Here is a 24414-nt window from a genome sequence, read left to right as displayed (position 1 = left end):
AAGAAGCAAAAAGAACCGGTGTGTTAGTGCAGAAAGTGGTACAGCAGGACGGCCTGCTCCGCAGCATTGCCACTGACTGCGATTGCTACCTGTATGCTTTTCAATTTGGCCAGCGGCATGCCGCGCAAATCGCACGGACGATAGTTCGGCGGGCAACCGTTGTTGCCGGACATCTTCATCTGCTCCAGCTTTTCGGTGAGCGCCTTCACGTGCGACAGCGCTTCATCGCGTTGCTGTTCGGCAATGGCCGTCTGAAAAAAGAGGGCAGATGGGGTGGGCGAATGAAAAAGGGTTACATAAACAGTGCTGCTAAATGTCATGAGCCTCACGAGATATTCACCAACGAAAACAAGGCACATATCCGTGGTAGCTTGTTGCTCATTGCTGATACTCAATAAAAGTGCGTCATGACATGCCGAACACGACATGTGAATGCTTGTATCCAACACGATACTCTGGCTGACAAGCTGAGCTTAATGCCGGCGCAAGCATTATCATGATTTTTTCAGGCTGTGAACAGTGCTTCCAAATGCCACTGTTTCAGTCACCAACACTCATGATTGAAACGAAGCTCAAATCAGATCACGTACACCACTGAGATGATCAGAGGTGAGATTCAAACAGTTGGGCGACCAATCACATGCATGGTGACATTTTGTTTAGCACCCAACTCTTGGTCACTCACTTGGTCACGACATTTTCAGTCGGTGATAATCACGACATTCTTGGAATATACTTGGAAGCACACGCCAACTAAAAGGCCATTCTTTCTCGCTCTGTCTGCTTTGAGTTTGATGCACAAAATGTCACCAAGCATGTGATGGTCGCAACAACTGTTTGAGCCTCACCTCTGATCATCGCAGTAAAGCTCGTGACGCTGACATGATTTTGTTTCAGCTGGAATTTGTCATGACTATGTCAGTGACATTTTGCAGAATTGATCACAGTAAAAAAAAATCATGACATAGTGACTGACCAGGCGTTGGTCGCAAAAATGTCACGGATCATGCATTGGTCACACCAATGGGTTTGAGTATCACCATTGATTATCACAATTGAGTACGTGACGCTGACATGGATTTAATTTCAATCAGATTTTTTTATGACATTGACAGTGACATTTTGCAGCACTGGTTGTACATATCTTGGCAGTTTTGGGAGGCCAATTACAGCAGCGGCAGAACATACCTTTCGGTTGCTTTCCTCCATTTGTGCTTTCCATGCTTCGCAGGCAGTTGTCGCCTGTAGGACGCGCTCTTCCCAGTTGATCGCTTGCTGCTGCTGCTGCTGCTGCTGGGGGACTTGCTGAGCCTGTTGCTGTTGTTGCTGCGAAGGAGTTTGCTGTGACTGCTGTGACTGATGATGTAAATGGTGCTGCTGCTGCTGCTGCTGCTGCGAAGGAGTTTGTGCTTGCGGACCACCCTGATGGTGCTGACCGTCGCCGAACAGCAAATTCGTTGTGTTACTACTTATCTCACTACTGAGCGGATTCAGGTCCGACATTCTTCTGCGGAAACGATAAGAGCCGAACGCGGTGGATTAGAAAAAAGATGAATGCCAGCCGGTTGTCTGGTCTCCCCATGCAACTTTTACCTAATTTCGGGGCTAGCGGACAGACCGTCGCCCAGCACGGGCGAGATGATGTTGTTCGAATGGAAGAAAAAGTTGTCGGTATGGTTGTGGCCGTACGAGTTGTTGCTAAGCTTCGGTGCCGAACCGCTCCCTATGTGATGCGTGCCGAACGGGTCGTGCAGGCCGAACAGGTTCGAGTGGGACGAGGGGCTAAAGTTGTGGCCAAGAGAGCTGCCAGGAATGTTCACCGGTGCGGATGTACCTTGCAGAATGCCTAGACAGGGAGCGACAGAATGCAAAGGTATGCTCATGCTTCAAAAACAAACAAAAAAAAGCGGCTGCAATAGATGCCTTACCGGAAATTGAATTGCCCATGGATGAGCCTGGAATGTTTACCGGGGCCGAGCTGCTAGGCAGGAGTCCCGAGGACATCAGTCCGGACATCGAATTTTCAAACCCATGCATATTGTCGCGCCTAGCTTGTTCGTCTGGGGGAGAGGGGGAGGAAAAAGAATAAATCAATAAGCTAGTTGATCTTAACGGGTGCACAAAGAAAGTATAAGCACGATTTTGATGATTCGTGCGCGTTGTTGTTTACATTTTAATCTGTCATTGGGTATGTTGCAAGTACTTAATTTTCCGATCTCCGAAACTACACAATGACAAAAATTAAAGATTTAATCATGGAAGCAGTTCGTGCCGCGCATTCGGAAATACACTGCATGAAATAAAAATAGCACTTCCTTTTTTTTGCGTTAATTGTGGATTTACCTTACCGATTATGATTTTTTTCTAGTTCTAAGTGTGAACATAACCTGTGTTACACCTATCAAGCACATTACTTCAATATACAGTGGAACCGCTCATTACGAGTACCCCCCGTGTAACGAATTTTTCACACAACGAGCAAATCAAAATATACCTCTTGAGTAAAAACTCCAATAACGAGCAATATTATTTGTGTTCCTGGGTACGTTTTTCGATGCTGATGTGAAATCAATATCAAGATCGGTAATCATTGAGCAACGGCTAAAAGCCATATGGTTCAACGAAAGCTTTTTAAAATTATTTCTAAGCAATTCATTATAAACTGAGTAATAAGATTTAAATATATGTTAAAATAAAATTTTATATTAATATTTAACATATTATTCATTTAAACCCATGCTAAAATAGTAATTTAATATTATTTATCTCATTTATATCATTAAAAAATGAATAATTAAAACATTAATTATATGGAAATGATCTTACAAAGTCCTACGTATGGGCGATATGGTCATAACGGGTCTTGTTTGTTTGTTTTGATTTAAGCTTTAATAATTTCTCGCCGACAGAGCGGCTGGATTCGCCAGATTTTAATGTAAAAAATAAATTGTCAACGTTTCACCGGGCGATTTCACGTTCATTTCGACTGTAAAGCGGCCTTTACTTGTGCTGAATAATGTGTTTACCAAAACAAGTGTTTTTCGTACAACGAGTGAGTCCCTGGAACGGATTAAACTCTGGTTAAGAGGGGGTTCACTGTGTTGGATTTTTTTTATTTATGCTAGACTATTCACCAAAAGAAATGCGAAATAAGATACAGTAGATGAGCGCTAACTGAGAGGTAAACCAGCCCCAGTTAACGAACAACGTTCGCTGACTGGAGTGACGTTTCTACGGATTGATTGTTTTGATTGGCGTTGACTGGAATAAAAATACCAAACGTTTGTTTTTTCATTTATATTGATATAAAGTATAGTAATTCGTGTGATGGCATAAATTCATAGCAAACGTAGGCAAAAGACCCAAAATTTGTGTGAAAATTGCACATTTGCGACACGTTTCTCTTCATGAGATTCTAGATGTTTCATGTTTTGACGTTTAAGTGTGCTTCAACTGAGAATCACTCCAGTTAGCGATCCTCCAGTTAAAAAGCACTCCACATCCACACATCCAATTAGCGATCACCTACTGTAATCGAGTTGGATTTTTTTTTTTGTTGTAATATATCGAAAACATACTTTTAACACATAGCAAACATTGCAGGAAAGAAAATACATTTCATTGATACAAATTAGGAATGAAAGTACGGAAAATTACAGCGGGTGTTACACGATCTGCTCGAAATGTTCACAAATAAATCATTTTAGAATGCCAAAAACTGTCTGTTTTATCTATCTATAGCAACAGAAAGCTGTCTTTACGTGATCGAACTATTTTTAATTCAAATTCAAAAATTAGAAGCAATGTGCTTGGAAGGTGTAAAACAGGTAAACGTTCTGAGCCAAAACAAACCTCAATCAACAAATTAATTTCAAAATTATTGCAAACAAAAAAGCAGTGTGGTGTTATTATTATCTCACGCAGTGCATAATGTCGAGATAAACTTTAAATGCAAGACAAACAAATTTAAGCGTAAACTTGGCCCTATGAACCAAAGCCATGACCATGAAGATCGTGCCATCTTTCACCCCTAGAAAGAGAGGTTGAAAAGATAGCATAGCAAACTGCAACAGTTTGAACTGCTGCAAGTGAGTACCTCCAGTACAAAAAAATAAATAAAAAAAATAAAAATAAATAACCGAAACGGTAAACTGTAGCAAAAGCTATACATATGCTAAAACTTACACATTTCGAGCGGCGAGCCTACATTAAACATATTAAAGGTCAAACACGTCATGCGCTTGCGCTGTTCGCGTTCGATAGGATTCAGCGAGAGATCATTGTCGATAGCAACCATCTGGAAATAGGAAGAAAATTAAATAATTTTTATTTAAAAAAAGTAATTAAAAAACCAATCCATCCCACGCGCAAAACCACGCCGCACCTGCTTGGATAGGTCCGGATTGAAGTCAAGGTTAGAGAGCAGCGAGCTGGCGTTCGCGCTGCCACTGTTGGCACCGGTCGGGCCGCCGTTGCTGAGCAGCCCGAGCCCGCCGAGCGGATTGCCGGCACCGCCGTGCCCGTTGCCGAGCAGGGCCGACGAGCCGTGCTTCTGCTGCTGCAGGTGCGACCCGGGCGCCTTGTTGTGCGAGCTGTTGTTCGAGCCGAGGCTGCTGGTGCTGGCCGATTCGCTGCTCTCGGCACTGCCGTTCTGCAGCTGCAGCTGGAAGTAGGAGAAATTCTGCCCGCCCCCACCCGCATCAGTACACAACGCTACACGGCCAGGGTGCTGTGCGCTCACAACGCACCAAACCACTTACCGCCAGATCCTGCGCATCCTTTTTGCTGTGCGAGCCAACGACGGCCGACACGAGCGGCCCGCCGGGCACGTTGCCGCCCCCAGCGCCCCCGATCACGCCGGGTGCAAGCACGCCGCCGACCGAGACGCCGCCATTGCCGCTGCCGTTGCCTCCGCCGTCGCCGGACGACAGCACGGACGAGCGCATGTCGGACAGGGCGAGCGCCTGCGGATCCTCCTCCATCACCATGTACGCTGGAGAGACGAAAAAGAACACAGATGGGTTAGTGCACTGCACGCATTTGGCTGGTGGTGGGGAAACAGAAGCGCCTTCCACTTACGTTCCACGTGCGCGAACGCACAAAACACCGAGCGGGGACAGTAGCCCGCCTGCTGCACATCGTTACACTTGGTCGATTTGTAGATCTCCGGATGGAACTGCTGCTCCGTGCGCGTGTGACAGTACTGACAGTTGTCGCCGGCCTCACAGTTGGCCGGTTCGCCCCACTCCTCGCCGTGCTTCACGTTCGGGCACGGCGTGGAACTGTGTGCGTGGGGTAGGAGACACCAACAAATAAATAAAAATTAAATAAACGCCCCCACTCATGATGCGCACACCTGCGGCAAGTGACACCTACCGATACTTAAACTTTCTCGGGCTGCGCCGCTTGTCCTTGCTGTTGTGGTACTGCGGGCAGGCGTACCCCTGCCGGCAGAGCCGGGGCGGACGCTTGCACTGCTCCGTCTTGTAGTGGGCGAGCACGTAGTTCGTGTCCTGCCACTTCGGGTCCTCGTTCATCAGGTTGCGCTCCTTGTCCAGCACGTTCGGCCCGTTCAGGCCGCCGTCGCCCGCGTCCTCCACGTTCTGCAGCGCCTCCAGCTCCTTGATGTCGTACACCGGCGGCCGCTGGTCGTGGATGCCGTGCGCGAACGCACAGTGATGCCCGTTCTTCACGCAGTAGCCGCGCGCGTCCGTATCGTGCACGCACATGCACGTTTTGTAGTAGCGCAGATGGTAGCGCCGCTCGGTATCGCCCGCCGTCCGGTGCAGAAACGGACAGCTAGAAAAGGGACAGCACACACACACACAGACACAAATTAAACGTGCGAACTCGAACAGCGCACACAACCACAGTTGGAGCAGCAGCGCAGGCGACGAACCCGATGGGTTGGATGGTTTTATTTTTGTTTATTTGTTTTTCCCCTGTCCCATTCTCTTCTTAACTTCTGCCTGCAGAACATGGGTTCATGCATCGAAATCGGAGAACACGCTGCATTGTTCTTACTGTTTCGTTTTTGACGACTGCTTATACCAATCATCTGTGAGCTTTGCCAAATTAAGGTCTTACGGGCATTCTTAGGGACTCCAAGCTCTAATGAATTGAAGTTCAGTGTATGCTGAGTTAAAAATTGACACAAGCAAAACCGGAACCATGATTGAGCGAAGTATCTAGTCGACTTAAGTACCTCTTAACACCAAAGTCCATAGAGTCAGCAATTGACATACTGCAAGATGAATCGGGAAATTATGACCTTAGACGAGCATACCCAAGACACAATCCATTCTAAAACACAAACCGCGACCGATGCCTTCATTAAACAGCAGCCCACCAGAGCAAGTAGTCATCACGACGGGCTAGGTCATCCAACGCACTTGTGGGCTAATCAATTTGCAGATGCATCATATCACCTGGGTCTTATCATGACTACCCCTCACGACGTACAAGTTTCGACGATCACTAACATCACGGTTGATAATACATACCTCCAGCCCTACCACCCGAAGAGCGTGTCACCGTCGCAGAGGTTGAAGGTACCATCATACGACTTCAAAACAGGCGAAGGCCCCAGCCTTTGATGGTAACTTCAATACTTCCGTTAGACATCTTCAAAATCGAACAATGACTCTGCTTGTTCACATTAGTGTTGGGTAAATCTGATTCGGAATCATGAACTTTGAATGAATCTTTGTAATGATTCAATGAAACTGAACGCCTGGTTGGAAGGATTCATGAATCTCAAAGATCATTAATCCTGCGAAATTCACAGATCTATGCATCTTTAGTGATTTGATTTGAGATTCGAATCACTCATTGCTGAAACCTCATATGAATGGATCCAATAGTGTAATTCCAATCTAATCCAATCCAATAATAATGCAATAGCTGTCTCTCACTCAATTTTTTCCCGCAAGTCTGGAAGTGCGCTGAGGTGATCCCGAAGCCCGATGAGGACCCCGAAGGGTAGAACACCAGCAGAAGGCAGCGCCATTGGATCTCAGCGTTGCTTGGACATCCTGCAGGGAGCCATGCTGCTGAATGGAGAATCCGCCTCCACAACGCCAAGACAAAAGCTATGATTGTCCGACATCGGCTGAGGCATCGGTTACTAAACCGTATTGTTTGTTGAATTTTTCTCTTTTTTTGTACTACTAGTGTGAAGTAGATTAAAGTTAGCGGTGCTGTAAAATGTCACTGTCAATGTCATAAAAAATCTGAATGACATAAAATCCATGTCAGCGTCACGTACTCAATTGTGATGATCAGAGATGAGACTCAAACCGCTGTTGCGACCATCACATGCTTGACTTTTTTCAGTTCTACAAAATGTCACTGACATAGTCATAACAAATTCCGTCTGAAACAAAATCATGTCAGCGTCACGAGCTCTACTGTGATGATCAGAGGTGAGACTCTAACAATTGTTGTGACCATCACATGCCTGGTGACATTTTGTGCAACAAACTCTTGGTCAGTCACTTGATGGCGACATTTACTGCCGGTGATCATCACGATAGCCGTGGGAGATATGCGATGCGTGCGAGACGTTCCGAGCAAAAAAGGGGCATGCATCAAACCAGACAGAACGAGAAAACATGCCCATTTTGTTGCATATATACCAGTATACTCCAAGAATGTCGTGATTATCACCGACAGAAAATGTCACGAACTAGTGAGTGACCAAGAATTGGGTGCTAAAAAAATGGTACCACGCATGTGATTGTTCCACCAACTGTTTGAGTCTCACCCCTGATCATCACAGTTGTGTACGTGAGCTGATTTGAGCTTCGTTTCAGTCATGACTGTTGGTTACTACAGTCAGAAAAAAAACATGATTATGCATTAAGCTCAGCTTGTCTGTCAGAATGTTGCGTTGTATCTAATCAAGCGTTGGTTGCTAAAATGTCACCAAGCATGTATTGATCACACCTACTCTTCGAGCATCACCTCTGATTATCACAATTGAGTACGTGACGCTGACATGGATTTTGTTTCAGTCAGATTTTTTTTATGACATTGACAGTATCAGCAATGAACAGCTGTGTTACCACGGATATGTTCCTTGTTTTCGGTGGTGATGATCACGTGATGCTCATGACATTTTGCAGCACTGGAAGTTAGTTTTCAATGAACTGAAGTCGCTTCATAACACGAACCATCGCCAATGCAATTGTGTAACTAGTCCTAACCTTAACTGCTAACTATTGCTAACCTTAGGGTGCATTTGGCCAGTTTCGTTGCTTGCCCCTTTGTGCTTTACCAAATTGTCCGCCACCAACGCAAAATCCCAGACCGAAGCGCCTTGCGGAGTGTTTTATTTCTATTTATATTGCCTGTGACTGTTTCTTGTGCGATTGCCTCATCATATTAACCCTGTCACTGACCACTCCGCGCGCGGTGGTAGTTGTTGGAACCTGCCAAGCCAGGTATAATTTACCAACAGCCCAAAGGTGCTGGAAGCATAATAAAACAAATCGACGACGACGATCGGTGCCCGCGCGCGCGCAGACGCCGGAGTTAATTGATTGATGCCAGTGATGGTGGTGGTGGTGGTGATGGTATAAGCAATCAGACACGATTGTTATCTGCTACTGATTTGCACATTCCGTTTTAACGGGGGTAACACCATCATTGCCGTTTCCATGCATAAATATATACATATTGTTTTATTGCTTTTGCAATTTTACATCACTACACACACATAGACACTTTCTGCCGCGCTGGTACGATGATTGCCGGGCAACGCGGAAAATGCGCTCGTCCCTTTTTTTTGTTGGACGCGAAAACTGCGGATCGCGATGTTGCTGTTGGTGCTGTTGATTGTGGATGGAATTACCGCCATTGCCCGTGGGTTGATTGGTGACTGATCAGTAATATTGGCACGCCGTTAGAGCACCGGGAAGACAGCTGCACTTCACTGTACGGCATTGGAGGAGAATGTAAAGCAACACGCAACACTTAGGAACATTTCCCCGCTCGCAAGTTCCCTGCCGGGCAACAAGTGGCCCAGCCAACGCCACACCTGCCCCTGCGTTTTCCTGAGGATTCCTGCCCAAGGCAAGTCTGCGATTGTTGAAAAATGTTACTGCACAGCTTCTAGACAAATAATAGTTTGTGTGTTTCCCTTTTGCGTTTTAACTGTCTGTTCCTCGAGATCGAATAATTTGAACAAAAAAAAAAGAAAAAAGAATATGGAACTAACTTGTATTTATTTTACTTTTCCGCACCCATTTTCAATGACTGTCTGTTCCTCGAGATCGAATAATTTGAACAAAAAAAAAAGAAAAAAGAATATGGAACTAACTTGTATTTATTTTACTTTTCCGCACCCATTTTCCAGCCTACAATATTGGCCCCCGCTCCCTCGCTTTTATGACACACGCTTGCTTATAGTGATGGTTCGCATATTAAACAAAAAAAAAAAAAAAAACAAAAAACAAAATGACAAATGCACACATTTTTTGCCAATAAATTTTAACCTTGCCAACATATGTGTGTGTGTCTGTGAATTGTTGTTTTTTTTGTTGTTGTTGCTTCTATCGCTCCCAACAAATGCCAACAAACATTAGCACATTTTACGTATTGAGTTTTGGCATGGATTGGATTCTCTCGCACACAAGCACAAACCAAAGATGCACATTCAGTAATACGCCATTTACGGACACAAACACACACGCACACAACATGCATTATTTTCTAACACTCTTCCAAACGCGCACACACACACATACACACAGAGAGACGCACACAAAGTCACCAGGTTACTTTTATCTTATGGTTGTGTGTGTGTGTGTATTCGTTTTTGCTTGAGCCGTAGGGAAGGGTAAGGAAAGGAAAGGAAGAGAGAGAGGGAGGGAAGAGAGCAAGTGCGTCTCCAAAACAAAGATTACAAAATTACAAATAACAAAGATGGCGCACGCACACACAAAGGAGCGAGCACGCGCGCGCGCACGCACACACACACACACTCCTGCACAGCCTTTAACACACTGTGTGTGTGTGTGTGTGTGTGTGTAATGTTACTGCTGGAAGGAGGGTTTAAAAGGGGTGGGGAGGATTTAAAAGGGGACGGGGTGGTGTCCCATGTTGCTAACGTCGCAATAATCGAAACAGACGCAAAAACGAAGACACAGCAGCAGCAACGGCAAAAACAAAAAGTACGTTAAATTTTACTACCCCGCTCCTTCCTCCTTCCTTCTGTCAGTGCTTCCAATTATGCTCTGCTTCGTTCGTATGATGATTGCAGGGGGTGGAGACAAAACAACAACAAAAAACAAAACGCAACAAATTAAAAAATTTATCGGAGGGGGGGGGGGAGGGGGTGGTAGGACATTTTCGCAACCCAGCCGCTTTTGTCGTGAATTTTTTAACTGTATTCGCACACACACACACACAATTTCGCCTCGCCTCGTGGTGCAACAAACATATGGTTGGGTAGGGGGGGGGGGGGGGGGGGGGGGGGGGGTGTTAATGCGGCCGCCCGTTGCTGCAATTGCACGCAAAGTAAACAAATCCAAATCACGCTCATTCCACTCCTCCATTTGCTCGGTGCTCCTGCTGTGTGTGTGTGTTATTATTATTATTATTATTATTATTTTCATCAACAATATGGAATGGAGCGGTTTCACGTTTTTCCACTGCCAAAAGTGCAAGTGTATCATTGATGACCTCCCCGCACAAACACATCTGTGTCACACATGTAGAAACAAAAGGCGGCGGGGATGCCACAAGTGTGTGAAAACGCATCCTCCTCCCATCCCCTTTGGTTGCTGCTGACGTCGTGATGGTGATGGTGGTGGTGGTGGTGTGGCACACCAAAAATAACGAAACGAACCCTAAATGTGGGCGAGGAGCTTCCCAAAGCTGCTTTTCTTTTTTGTCTCCGAAAATTAACTGCATTCCATCAACGTGTGTGTCTGAGTGTGGTACTCTATGTGGGAAGCACACACGCACACACACACACACGGCCATAAAACATACAGGGATTTCCAGCAGTTTTCATAGCTGTGGGACACTTTATTAACTCTTTCTTACGGGAAATGAACTTAATGTAATGGGAACTGGACTCTACAGCACCCTTGTTGGACAAATCCAATAGGATTTTCCAAGGAGCATGTCCGAAAAGGGTGCCCTATAGTCCAATTTGCAGCACATGAAGTTCACTTCCAATAGGAAAGAGTCAAAAAAATGTCCCACAACTATATGAGAGCCGCTGGAAAACCCTGTAAGCGGCCGATTTTTCACGGCTCCTGTGTTTTCGCGTTTTTTTGTGAAAAGGGAGAGAGCTCTGGTGTGAAGCAAGCATTTGCTACCTCTTGCACACAAGAAAAGGCAATTTTCTGACTGAGTGTGTGTGTGTCTGTGTGTGCAGAACCTGCTTCTTTTCCAAACATTGTTCCACGCTTCCGACCGACTGTTGCCCTCTTGCCTTCCCGATGCACTTTTCTGAAGCTATTTTTTGTGCTGTTTTTTTTTTTTGCTCCTGTTCTGTTGACTGTTGCGAAGGAGCAGCAGTTTACTTACTCGTCCCCGTCCGGACAGATGCCGGTCGTCTCGTCGTACTTCGGGCAGTAGTTGTCCGCGCTGTAGTTGAACGAGCCGTCGCGCCGCCGGACCGGGCGCCGCCGCCGCTGGTTCATAAAGTGCCAGTTGAAGCAGACGAACGGCCGGTGCTGGTTGCACTTGTGCTGCAGAAAGGAGGGGCACTGCTCCACGCGGAACTCCTTCAGGTAGCTGGAGGGGTTGGGAGGGGAGGGGGGTCGGAGGAAAACAACAAATACAAAAATTAGCATTTTTGTTTGAATGGGTCAAACGTGGGGTTTTTTTTTTAAAGATTATGCACATCCACACACATGCACACAGGAGAATGGAATGCAATATCTCCTCCCTCCTCCCCGTGTTGTTCTTTTTTTTTACGTACACACACACACACGCATGCACATCGCACTTTTTTTGGCGCTTTTGTACGTTCGCCGTTTGACTCTTTCTTTGTTATTGTATGTGTATGCGCGCGCGTGTGTACAACTATGTGTGCATTTGTGTGTGCCAAAAAACGATGCTTTTCACACTCACACACACACACACAACTTACGTGTAATGGTTGGGCTTCTCCGTTTGCGTAGTAAACAAAGATTTCGTTGGATCGGTTGACGCCATTTTTTTTGGAGGCTTTTGCTTTGTTTACGCTGTAATTGGGTGGGGAGGGGCGGTGAGTGGTGGAAAACGGTGCAATCACTGGCGGGGACCGCTCCAGCTCCCCCACATGGTGTGTTTGTGGGTATGTGTGTATCAAAACACAAAAAAAACAACAAAGCCACGAGCGATCCAAAAATTGCGTCTTTTCCTAAACACTTCTTTCCCTCTTTTTCTCTCTCTTTAGCTCTCTCTCTCTTTCTCTCTCCCTCTAATATCGGTTCCCTTGCTCGAAATGATGGATGAGGTGGATTGGTAGCGGTGGTGGTGGTGGTGCAGAACGCTTGCGTCGTCGCTTTTCCTCGCTGTGCTCCTTGCCCCGCAAACACGCAGGCACAAGCACAAACACACGCGCGTGCAAGACACGATGCTGCCTCACACACTAGCGCTGCTGCTGCTGCTGCTGCTGCTGCTTCTTTGTCACATCAGAGAGACCGCCGCCGTTCGATTGGAGTTCGCACCAACCAAATGTTCCATCAAATGCATCCTCCACCAAAGCGCACATCGATCCCACACGGGGTGTGCGTGTGTGTGTGTGTGTGTACAGCTACACAGCTACAATGACACACACGCGCGCAGCGCACGCACGGTTCAATCACGGAACCGTGATGAGAGGAACGGAGGGTAGGGGGGGGGGGACGTGCTAAATGGCGTTTTGTTGTAAGTTCACCACACTTTGCCCGTGGCTTCCTTCACTATTCAGTTTATGCACGCACACACACACACAGAAACACGGGATCAGTTGCGGGTGGGGGGGGGGACACCCTTAGACACACGCGTACATCGAACGCGAAGCAAAAACATGAAAACACACACACACAAAAACTGCCGTTCGTTCACGGTCACAGAATTTCACAGATGCATCGCTTGCACACAGTTCACACGCACGCACGCACGCACGCACGCCAGGAGGAAAATAAAACCGAATGCGCTCACTGCGCGCTGGCACGTCCTTTATTCCGTCGTTTCGCGTTTACACTGTATCGCTCTGTTCCCGTGTCTGGTGGAGACGCTGCTGTCTCTCCAGCCGCAAAAACCTACTGCTCCCAGCTACCGATGTCAGACTAATGCGTGCGTGTGTGCGCGTGTGTATGGATGTGTCGCTGAGTGCCAAAACTACCCTTTTGGGAAGGCCTTTTTTTTGTTTGCTGTGTTGCTGTGTACGAGTGTTGCCTGATGAACGTGCATGTGCTAGGGCCTATTCGGCCAAGGTTGGTAGAGGACCGGAGCTAGGTGGAAACCAGCGACCTGCTACACACCTGCGAGCGCCCGTGCGAGAACTAGCCGAGACATCGTTGGAGCAGGAAGTTGAAAAACATTGGGAAGTTTTAATGCTAATTTAGGTAAAGTTTACACTTCAGTGGTGGGTCGGTAAATATTATATTTAAACATTGCGAAGTGTAAAAGCTGATTTAGGTAAGGTTAACAATACAGTGGTGGGTCGGCAAATTTTATATTAAAAAAAGAAAACAGTCGATAAATAGAGCCAAAGTGATACTTCAACAACAAGATTTGGGTGGTATGCAGAAGAAAAAAGGGTAAACATATTGTAAAATACTGCCCAAGCGCCACAGATTAAGCTTAAACGACTGGAAAATTGAATATCCATAGAAAAAAAATGAAAGCTCCACAGCTTCATTGGTTTGATCAATAGATGGCGTATTACAACTCATCATTATATTGCTATCCTTTTCTTGCAATGTGTTTCGACAAGTTTCTTCTTATCATTACCTATATAGCCTTCTAACTTTCTGAGCAAAAATCTATATGAATGGTCGGTGGTCAAGATACGTGGGTATCAACACCGACGACCATTACTAAAATCTCACTTGCTTCAGTGCTGGTGGTGTCCATTGGAGTTTAGTATTTAAACAACAGTATCGCCGTTCTAGTTCTAGCGATGCATAACTTCAATGCGAAACCATACAACAGTACAGAGGAAATGAGAAAGCTCTCCTCCAAGCGATGAAGCTCAACTGGTTGGGATATCCCACCAACAGATAGCGCCATCAGCTTTTTTGCTATTTTTAGAATGCATGAGTCGTTTGCCGTCTGCTAAACGAAGTCTTTCTATATTCCGTGTAGGTAGAGTGCTTGAGTCGTTTAGAAGCCGTTTAGTGGTCGTTTAGTGGATTTGTGGCACTTGGGTGTAGAACGTCGATTACTCGAGCAGCTCGGGACCGTGCGGATGCCGCCCAAATAGCCAGCTCGTACTTTATAGCTGATTTAGGGCTATTTAACAAAAAATCGTTCCGATGTCGTACTTTGTGGTTGATTAAGAGATAGACGGTACTTTGCGGAACTATGGAGCTTTTTAACAGGCACATGGTACTCTTTGGAACTTTGCGGCTGATTAACACTATGTGTAGGGTTCATGATGGAACTTTAAGGCTTGTTAAGAACGTGTACCGAACTTGGTGGAACTTTATAGCTTTTTAATGCATGTCATCGGTACAAGGTGGGTCTTGTCAAAGTGTCAAAGACAGACGCCGCCAATCATCTCATTGCTGCTGTACAAGTTAGATTAGTTCTTTGAAGAAGGGATTTTGAAGGAAGTGATTGTGATTGTACAGTAAATTGTGATACGTTTCGTGTAATTTATGAATATTAAGGATTGAAAAATAAACACATGTACACAAACAAAATAAATCCTGTTGTTTATTTCATCGATGACGCTTGCTTGAAAATAAAACACAAAGAAAAATAATCCCCGGCACCGTAGCTTAAGGAAGCTGCTTAGGCGCTATTTAGAAGGACCGCCTGGAACTTTGATGCTGTTTATCTACTGCAAAAGGCGAATTAGAGCAGCGATCTTTAGCGTGCCAAAATGAGCTGCTTAAGCAATTCTGGCTATTTGGGCGGTTAATCGATGTCCGCGAATAATGGACCAAGAAGTGTGTAATTCATATAAAAATTATAAAATTCACAGGTTTTGCTAAGAATTCACCTTAAACCAATCGATTAATCACTGATAGAATATTTTTAGCATCAATAACAATAGATTTAACAATTGTTCTTTATCAAAAATGAAGTTAAAAAATATCACTAGACTCTAGATAGCTACACAATAAATGTTTTTGCTAAGCTGACCATCGCAGAAAATGTTCGCCATGATTGGCCAACTGTCAAATTGACGGTTAAACCGCTCGCCGGTTAATCCGCTCCCGGATAATCAACGTTCTACTATATTTCTCCTAGGTTTATGGTTTGTTCTGTTTGAGTGATTTGATTACAGCCGCTCCCCGAGATGCACTTTTAATGGGGACCGTATCTAGAATGTCTGCGTTAGTCGAATTTCACGGTCTCCAGCCATGTAAGTCATTTTGCCGAGTAATTTTGCCTGGAGTGAAAATTCTGACTAGATATTAGAATTTTAAACCTTCTTGAAAGAATGATAAGATTCGACCAGAACGGTTTTTTCCATTTGCGTTACAAGATATTCCATACAAGATATTTGAGGCTCCTCAAGCGCCATGCAAAAAAAATGAAAACTTTGAAGATTGAGTGGATTGCTCAATAAACACTTCTTTTTACTCATCGTAATATTTTTACTCATCGACCACTAAACGGGTTCTAAACGGCTCAAGCTCTCAACCTTAAAGGAATCTTAAAAGGCTTCGTTTAGCACATAGTAACGACTGATGCACTCTAAAAAACCAACAAAAAAAGCTGGTGGCGCCGTCTGTTGGTGCATGAGCCACACAGTGGAGCTTTCCTCGCTATGAGAGCTTTCTCCTTCCCTCCGCAGTAGAACTAAAACGGTGATACGATTGTATAAATCATTGTGATCCATCAGAACTGAAGCAAGTGAGATATGAGTAATGTTCGTTGTTGAAAATACCCACGTATAAGACCACTCGACCATTCTCATAGATTTTTGCTCGGTAAGTTAGAAGGGTACATAGGCTATTATTAGACAAAGATAGGCGAAGCACATTGCAAGAAAAGGACAGTAATATAATGATGAGTTATTAAACGCAATCGATTGAGCCGACCTGTCGAGCTAAAGAGCTTTCGTTTTGTTTCTATGGATATTTGATTTCACAGTCGTTTAAGCTTAATCCGTGGCGCTTGGGTAGCTTTAATAGCCTTCTAAATTTCTAAGCAAAAATTAATACTAACAACTAATAATCAGATACACGGTTAATAACACCATCGACCATCATTCAATTATTCTTTGCTTCTATACAAGTAAAATAATATCAGACCCAAATAGCCAGCTCGTACTTTATAGCTGATTTGAGGCTGTTTAACGAAAAATCGTTCCGATGTCGTACTTTGTGACTGATTAAGAGATAGACGGTACTTTGCGGAACTATGGAGCTTTTTAACAGGCACATGGTACTCTTTGAAACTTTGCGGCTGATTAACACTATGTGTAGGGTTCATGATGGAACTTGAAGGCTTGTTAAGAAAGGGTACTGAACTTGGTGGAACTTTATAGCTTTTTAATGCATGTCATCGGTACTAGGTGGCTCTTGTCAAAGTGTCAAAGACTGACGCCGGCAATCATCTCATTGCTACTGCATAAGTTAGATTCGTTAATTGAAGAATGAATATTGAGTGAAGTGATTGTGAATTGTCAGTAAATTGTGTAAATATGAAATACAGTCATTATCCAATATACGCTATTGTACGGGATAGCGTATTTCGAGATTTCGCGTAGAGCGGATTCCTATGGAAAAATAGTTTACACTACCGGTTCGAGGGTTGAAATATATCGCCACAGAGTTTTGCATTAAAGTTTTTTATTACAAAACAGGTATCTTTTGCACAAATTTAATGCAAAATGTATTAAAAACATTAAGGAAATTCAAAAAGAGCATAAATTATTACACGTAATTAAAATATTTGCAAAAACCACATGGAGCTGTCAAATTTAGAGGAATCGCGTACTGCGAATTCGCGTACATCGAGTATCGCGAACTGCGGATAATTGCTGTATCGTTAATTTCAAGTTGCTGGTTTGTAAACCAGCAGAATGATAAGAAAAAAAATGGTTGAACTACAAATAAATCGGCCATTCTGGTCACCCTGTGGTTGAGATTGTTCCGAAAAGGCCTTTTTGCAGCTGTAGGCTTACTGCATATACCGTGGGTAGAATCAATTTTAATTTTAATTTCTTGAATATATTTTACCATTATTCCAAACCACGGCAAAAACAGTTTGTTAAAATACGAACCCTTTTTTCCTGCACCATTTTGTTCTGCACCTTTTACAAACCGTTTTTTTACGCAACAAGCGAAACAAGCGCATCACAACAGCCACACACACACACATACACGTTGTGCAATCCCGACCCGATCAGCTGTCAACAGCCATACGGCAGGTTGGGGGTGTGCAGAATCCAAAACAAAGGCACTTTTCGCTTGTTTATTTTTCTCCGCCTCTGTTTGCTGCTGGTGCTAAATTTGCGCACCGTAAAAAAGCACACAAAATAAAACCGCACGAGCTGTGCCGTGATTACATCGGATCGGAGCATATCAAGGAGCATAGGTCGTGTGACAACACGTTTCAACACGTGAAGAGGAACGTGGAATGCTGGTTCTGGTAAGACGAGATAAAAATTCAAACATTTGCGTGAACTGTGTGCCGTTTTCTGCACGAGACGTATTTTTATTTTATTTTTAGTGAATCACCAATCAGTCGGAAGTGCTGCGGCAGTATGTAAGACACAGAGAGAGAGAGAGGGAAAGAGAAAGGGAGCTGTTTATCAGCCCTTCATTGTGTGCTACAAATAGGCAACCGTCCCTGTGTGTGAGTGTCTTTTTTCTCACTCTTTCCCCCTCGGTGCGCACAGTGGCACACGTCTTATCAGTTGTAGGGCGCCATCATTGCGTCGCCGTTCTGAGACACTGACAACAATCGAGGCGGTGAACTCATTGCTGCGTGATTATCGCACCAAAAGGTAAAACTACCTGCAAAAACCTGTGCCTGAACGCGGCAAAGCCTTCCGTCACGTCACACACCGAGGAACGCAGGAAAACGAAACGGGCCAAATGAACGACAGTAAGCTTGTCCGGGGCAGAGCTGCACAACACGTGCAGGCTGTTATCGTACACACACACACATACACCATACCATACGCTTTACTTTTCCTCCGCCTTCCGCTCAGATATCAAGTACGAGATGGACATGAAGATGGAACCGTCCAGCCCGCCGGAAAAGGATCGCAACATGTACTCGCGGTGCTCGAGCGCGGGCAGCATCCACACACCGACCTCCTCCGCGCACAACTCGGAGGACGAGGAGGACTCGGGCGACAACAAGAGCAGCACGATGAGCTACAAGGAGCGCCGGCGGGAGGCACACACGCAGGCGGAGCAGAAGCGGCGCGACGCGATCAAGAAGGGGTACGACTCGCTGCAGGAGCTGGTGCCGACCTGCCAGCAGACCGACGCGTCCGGCTACAAGCTGAGCAAGGCGTCCGTGCTGCAGAAGTCGATCGACTACATCGGCTACCTGCAGCAGAACAAGAAGAAGCTCGAGGAGGAGCGGGCCTCGCTGCAGAAGGAGGTGATGGCGCTGCGCATCATCAAGAAGAACTACGAGCACATGCTGCAGCACCAGCAGACGTCGCCGGGCCGGACCGAGGCCCGGCTGAGCGACGATGTCAAGTTTCAGGTGTTCAAGGCGATCATGGACGAGATGTTCGTCACGTTCGAGCAGCTGCCGATGAGCGACTTTGCCGAGCTGACGTCCGGCGTGATACCGTGGCTGGAGGAGCACTGCAAGCCGCACCTGCTCCGGGACGTCGTCAACCGGATGCTGGCCCACATCACCGCGAACTGTACCGCGGACAGTGGGGCGCCCGACCTGGGCAACCGGGAGATGAACTGAGAGAAAGAGAGAGAACGAGCGAGTCGTCGCACATTCGTTATTATGCACTGTTTGCTGTTGTACATGTTTTTTTTTTTCACCCTGTATCCTTTTTTATTTTGTTACTCAATGCTCAGGAACAGTATTGGACGTATTGTCTGGGCGGATATATCTATACATCACAAACAAAAAGCGTACGAGCATGTTTGTTATACGTGGGAGGGTCTTAGCTGCCGACTATGCAATGGGAAGAATAGATTGGTTAATATATATACATACAAACGTAAATCGCAAAGGATGTAGGATTTGGTATTGTAAGCTTAGTTTTCAATTTTGTGCGATTTTCATTTTTAATAAGTATAGTGTGTTGGGTCTGGGCTTAATAATAGTGTTTGGTCATGATTAATGAATCTGAATGAACATTTGAAATGATTCAATGAATCTGAATTTCGATTGCAATGGGATTATGTGAGACTCATGAATATCAAACATTCATGAATCTCACAAGATTCAAGAATCGTAAAGATTTATGAATCTCAAATATAAATGAATTTAAAAAAATCATGAATCTCAAAAGATTCATGGATCTCGAAAGATTCACGAACCTCTAGGTATTCATGAATCTCAAAAGATTCATAAGTCTCCAAAGATTCAGCTGCAGAGCTTGAGTTTCTTGTTATTCTTCCTCGTGGCGTAACAACCTACCTCTCAAGACTTCTTAGCATGTACCACGCAGCCGGATAGTTTGTTTTTCTATGGAGAGACGGTCCATGTGAGGCTTGAACCCACGACGTGCATGTTGTTAAGTCGTGCGAGTTAACCAATGTACCATGGGAATGTGCAAATTCAACATTTTCAAATCATACATCATTCGTATCCTATAAGATACATAGGGTATACTTTGTTTTTCTAGCACCTCCTCTTAGACCTATCGCAAATGGTTGTTTCTTAAAAACTGGTGAAGAAGAATATTCATCATGTTCATAAACATATCCACAAGTTGGTATTCGCTTAGAATGTACTTCTTTTGAGTTCTTCCGTTCTGAATGCATTCTGGAATGAAGATGTTTGACCATATCGCAGAAAGCATATCCAAATGTTCAATCTTTTTTGCTGTCCGTGAGGCTCTGCAGCTATTCAGTTGGATTCGGTAAGCAAATGTGTTAACCATGTTGCTTCGCCTGTTTCTTCACCATAGAAGGATTTCCTCAATTCACATAACCTTTTCGATGGATTTCGAACTACGACCACTTCATTATTTTCCGTTTTGTCAATAATATAACGACTGAGTCATTGCAATTTTCATGACTTGCTTCTTCCGTATCTCCATCACAGTCTCGACCGAACCGTTCGGTCTGTTTGCAATATTTGTATTTTTCACATGGTCAACCCCTTTCAGTTGATCTGGTCAAGAATTGGCTGTGTATAGTTTTGAGAGGCTTTGGCACCATGGGATTTCGTTCGCCGCTTTTCAAGCATTGGTGCAAGAATATCCAATTCTTATAAACGATCTTTTCAACTTGCAGTGTGCACAAAACCTTAAATTCACCCATGATTCTTACACCATTCCGTTTCACGGAGAACAAGTTCGCAAAAAATACAGGTACATCAAGACCGATTTATACTTAGTTTCTCCAACACTTCCAGGAATAACTCCAGACGAAATCTCCAATGTGAAATGTTCTCCCCCGCACACGTTGCACTCGTTCTTCTTTCATGTTAGGTTCAGAGGTCCAGAGTTCTTCGATATCATCGATCGGAAATAACACGACCACGAAGATTTGAATTATGTTTAATGAATTCGTTTAAATCCGCGACACACGACGTTAGAGATGTCAAGAGCCTATAACCTGATAAGTTTTGAATATTGCTTTAAGCTTAATTGGTCACGACTCACACTAACTGAAGCTGCCTCTGTTATACCCTATCCATTCGTAATTCATATTCGTTCGTTTAAGCTGTAAGGCAAGTGTTCTAATGTTCTGTCCACGTGTGTTTTTTTATGATTGATCATCGCGCGAGGTCATCTTTTATGTCTATCAGACATATTCTATTCTTACAATCGAAACTTTTGGAAGTCGGGTTTGAAATATTGTCGGGTATAACCATTTCCTGGCGGGAAATGGATCGATAACGATGTGTTGGTTCTTTTGAGGAAAAAAAATGTATGCTATAAATGATATGTTTCCTGGTACGTCCGACTATTTTGGACTATTACACACAGATTCTAGTTAAAAGTTATTAATTTGGAGTTCAACTTAACAGTGAGTATGTGATGAGGTATCGAGCTGCTTACATACTCTGTATGGTTGCTATGAGTTACCATTGCCTATTCGTTTTCCATTATCCCTGTGGTAACTGGGATCCATGAAAAAGAGAGATACACTTTAAATTAGATCGTAATTGCTTGTTGTTGGAACTCCGAGAGTTGGTTTGACGAATTTGATGACTACTGCGATCCGTGTCATGTTTCCGTGTCTCTTTTGATGTTCCACAGCAGACTTCAAAATTATTATCTTATTTCTAAGAGTAATCGAGAAATCTGTTACGGTCACACACAATTTCTCCTTTGATAGTTTAAGTTATGAAAGGCTCTCAAGTGATCTTAGCTAATAGACATGTTTAAGTATCGTGGCCATACATGTTCCGGCAACTCAATCGTTCTGCGTAGGTAACTATCGTTAAAATGAGTTCTTTAATTGAACTGTTAAACGTTCCCGGCGACACTGAGTCTGGCAAATAAGACCAGAGATGACTTTATCTTGGAGATTCATGTTGTTCGGCGCTAGCCGTAACATTCTTTAATCGGCCGCTCTCCTGACGAGCGAAGCCTCCCCACGGATAGTCAGCATGACCAACAGTAACAATTAAAAGGTAACCGTAACCGTTTTTTTTTAGGGTCGGCAGAACTGTTTTATTTCTTCACACACACCAGACACACATTCTCCAGCGTCACGTCGCTCGTGACGTAGTACTTGAGTGACGCCTCGTACCCGTGGCGCTCCATGTACCGCAGCCGGGCAATGTCGAGTAGCCGTTTGCACCGCCGCCCGATCGCTTCCCGCTCCGGCCGCGTCAGCCCGCACCGGTCCGGCTTGTCGTCCTCCTGCTGCCGCTCCCGGCTACGTCCCGTGCCACAAACGGCCCAGCTCACCATCCGCACGATGCTCTCGAACTCTGCCCGCGTAATGCCGCTCTCCAGCAGGAACCGCTTCCCGGCGAACGTGCGCCAATCGCACCGATGATGGCAGCAGAGCGCAAACAGACAGCCCCGCACCGCCGTACCGTTCGTGCCACTGCGCACCAGGCAGCGCAGCGCCAGATCGGTAGCCGCACCGCACAGATGCTTCCCGATGCCGACGACGCCGCACCGACCCGCCCCGGCCTCGATCAGCTCGACTCGGTGCAGCTCCAGATCGGCAATGTCGGCCCGCACCCGCTGCACGATTTCGCGCGTCTCGATCTTGTTGTCCTTCTTGTGCCGGTGCGACGCCCGGTCGACCAGCAGAACGGCGGACCGGGCGAGCGGGGCCGTTTCCACGATCCGCGCCAGCCAGTACGCGACCTGGCCCTTGCCCGCGCCGAACTCCACGAACGTGGTGTCGGGCCGCAGAAAGTCGCACTGCTCGGCCAGCCCGAGCAGGGCGGACGACTGCACCAGATGCTTGAGCGTTTGCGGCCCGTACCCCTCCACCGTAAGCTCGTCGGCCAGGATGCTGTGGCGCGGCGACTCCTCCTTGATTAGCGGTCCGGCCGACTCGTACAGCGCACTCACCTTGCCGATCAGCTCGAGCAGCTCGGCCGGCGGTATGTCGGCCAGCTTCGTCACCTTCTCCTCCCTGCCCGCTCTCTCCGGCTGCTCGTCGTCCGAGGAGGTACAGTTAATGCCCGGCACCAGGTACGGCTTCTGCTCGGCCGGCGGACGAGCGTTGCATATTTTCAGATGCTTCTCCAGCTTGGCCGCCGACACCGAGTGCTTCGGATCGAGCGGGCAGGGTATGCGGTCGGCACCGGAGGCGGCCACCGGCTCGGCGGCGGTCGGCTCGTGCTCCCCGCAGTACTCCTTCCCGGTGCCGACCGTCATCTTGCAGTAGCGCTTCTTGCGCTGGACGAAATATTTACACCGCACGGCTGATTGGGGCTGGTCGGTGGTTGATTGGAGTTTCGGCCGCTTGCTGGCCGTCGGGTCCGACTCCGGCCCGGTGTCACCCATGGCATCGAGCTGGACACACAAATCACTAGGCACACAGCGGCACGGGAACGTGTGTTTTGGTCGGCAATGTTATGACGTTTTTGATCCGCACTGATCCGACTAGTGATGGGAAAAAGATAGCTTTTGGTCGGAATTGATTCCGGCTAGCTTCGAAGTTTTATGGATTCGATTCCAGATAGTAGGTCCGGAATCAGTTCCCGGAATTGGCGTTGGAATCGGAACCGACAAACCGAAATTGGAATCGATTTTGAAACCTTCACGAATATAGATTCTTTAGCAAGGACGTTTGGACTTAAACGAGCACTTGATTGCACTGTAGATGCCGCTTTTTAATCATCGATATAATGCTGTCTTTTTCTTGCAATGTATTTCGCGCCTAGCCTCACCGATCATAACTTCAATGGCTTTCTAACATTTCGAGCAAAAATCAAAACAAAATCATGATCGTGTGGACAGATCCCAAGCGCTAAAACGATTGGACCCAAATAGCCAAAATTACTTAAGCAGCCAATTTAGGCAAGCTAAAGATCACTGCTTGAATTCGCCTTTTGCAGAAAATAAACAGTATCAAAGATCCAGGTGGTCCTTCAAATAGCGCCTAAGCAGCTTCCTTATGCCAGGGTGCCGGGGATTATTTTTCTTTGTGTTTTATTTTCAAGCAACCCAAGCGCCACAGATTAAGCTTAAACGACTGGAAAATTGAATATCCATAGAAAAAAAAAATGAAAGCTCCACAGCTTCATTCGTTTTATCAATAAGATGGCGTATTACAACTCATCATTATATTGCTATCCTTTTCTTGCAATGTGTTTCGACAAGTTTCATCTTATCATGACCTATATAGCCTTATAACTTTCTGAGCAAAAATCTATATGAATGGTCGTGTGGTAAGATACGTGGGTATCAACACCAACGACCATTACTCAAATCTCACTTGCTTCAGTGCTGGTGGTTTCCGTTGGAGTTTAGTATTTAAACAATCGTATCGCCGTTCTAGTTCTAGCGATGCATAACTTCAATGCGAAACCATACAACAGTACAGAGGAAATGAGAAAGCTCCCAAGTGCCACAAATCCACTAAACGACCACTAAACGGCTTCTAAACGACTCAAGTTCTCTACCTAAACGGAATATAGAAAGACTTCGTTTAGCAGACGGCAAACGACTCATGC

At 45.6% G+C, this 24414-nt stretch overlaps 3 protein-coding genes across 3 annotated transcripts in view; 1 reads left to right on the top strand and 2 right to left on the bottom strand.

Moving 5' to 3' along the window:
* LOC5666780 (RING finger protein unkempt homolog) overlaps positions 1 to 17489 on the bottom strand; it is a 28124-nt gene extending 10635 nt beyond the window's left edge. Inside the window, exons 1-12 of the mRNA XM_061663294.1 lie at positions 17393 to 17489; positions 12110 to 13490; positions 11542 to 11751; positions 5377 to 5799; positions 5080 to 5282; positions 4761 to 4993; positions 4385 to 4681; positions 4186 to 4297; positions 1929 to 2060; positions 1594 to 1846; positions 1189 to 1507; positions 90 to 251 (exon numbers count right to left, since the gene is read on the bottom strand). Coding sequence (XP_061519278.1) covers positions 90 to 251; positions 1189 to 1507; positions 1594 to 1846; positions 1929 to 2060; positions 4186 to 4297; positions 4385 to 4681; positions 4761 to 4993; positions 5080 to 5282; positions 5377 to 5799; positions 11542 to 11751; positions 12110 to 12174 — 2409 coding nt within the window. The 5' untranslated portion in view covers positions 12175 to 13490; positions 17393 to 17489. The remainder of the gene's footprint in view (positions 1 to 89; positions 252 to 1188; positions 1508 to 1593; positions 1847 to 1928; positions 2061 to 4185; positions 4298 to 4384; positions 4682 to 4760; positions 4994 to 5079; positions 5283 to 5376; positions 5800 to 11541; positions 11752 to 12109; positions 13491 to 17392) is intronic.
* Positions 17247 to 19317, top strand: LOC1272409 (max-like protein X). Its single transcript, XM_311211.6, has 3 exons — positions 17247 to 17760; positions 17842 to 18219; positions 18326 to 19317. Exons 2-3 carry the CDS (start codon positions 18210 to 18212, stop codon positions 19048 to 19050), a joined length of 735 nt encoding a protein of 244 aa, XP_311211.5. The 5' UTR covers positions 17247 to 17760; positions 17842 to 18209; the 3' UTR covers positions 19051 to 19317.
* A 2599-nt stretch (positions 19318 to 21916) lies between these two features.
* On the bottom strand, positions 21917 to 23530 carry LOC1272416 (tRNA:m(4)X modification enzyme TRM13 homolog). The gene has a single exon (XM_311210.6). The coding sequence runs from the start codon at positions 23240 to 23242 to the stop codon at positions 21944 to 21946; it is 1299 nt and encodes a 432-aa protein (XP_311210.5). The 5' UTR covers positions 23243 to 23530; the 3' UTR covers positions 21917 to 21943.
* Positions 23531 to 24414: the final 884 nt, after the last annotated feature.

This window comes from Anopheles gambiae, chromosome X (genome assembly GCF_943734735.2).
Source record: "Anopheles gambiae chromosome X, idAnoGambNW_F1_1, whole genome shotgun sequence".
Lineage (NCBI taxonomy): Eukaryota > Metazoa > Arthropoda > Insecta > Diptera > Culicidae > Anopheles > Anopheles gambiae.
The sequence above is the reverse complement of the archived record's forward strand: the minus strand, read 5'-3'. Positions and strand labels throughout refer to the sequence as shown.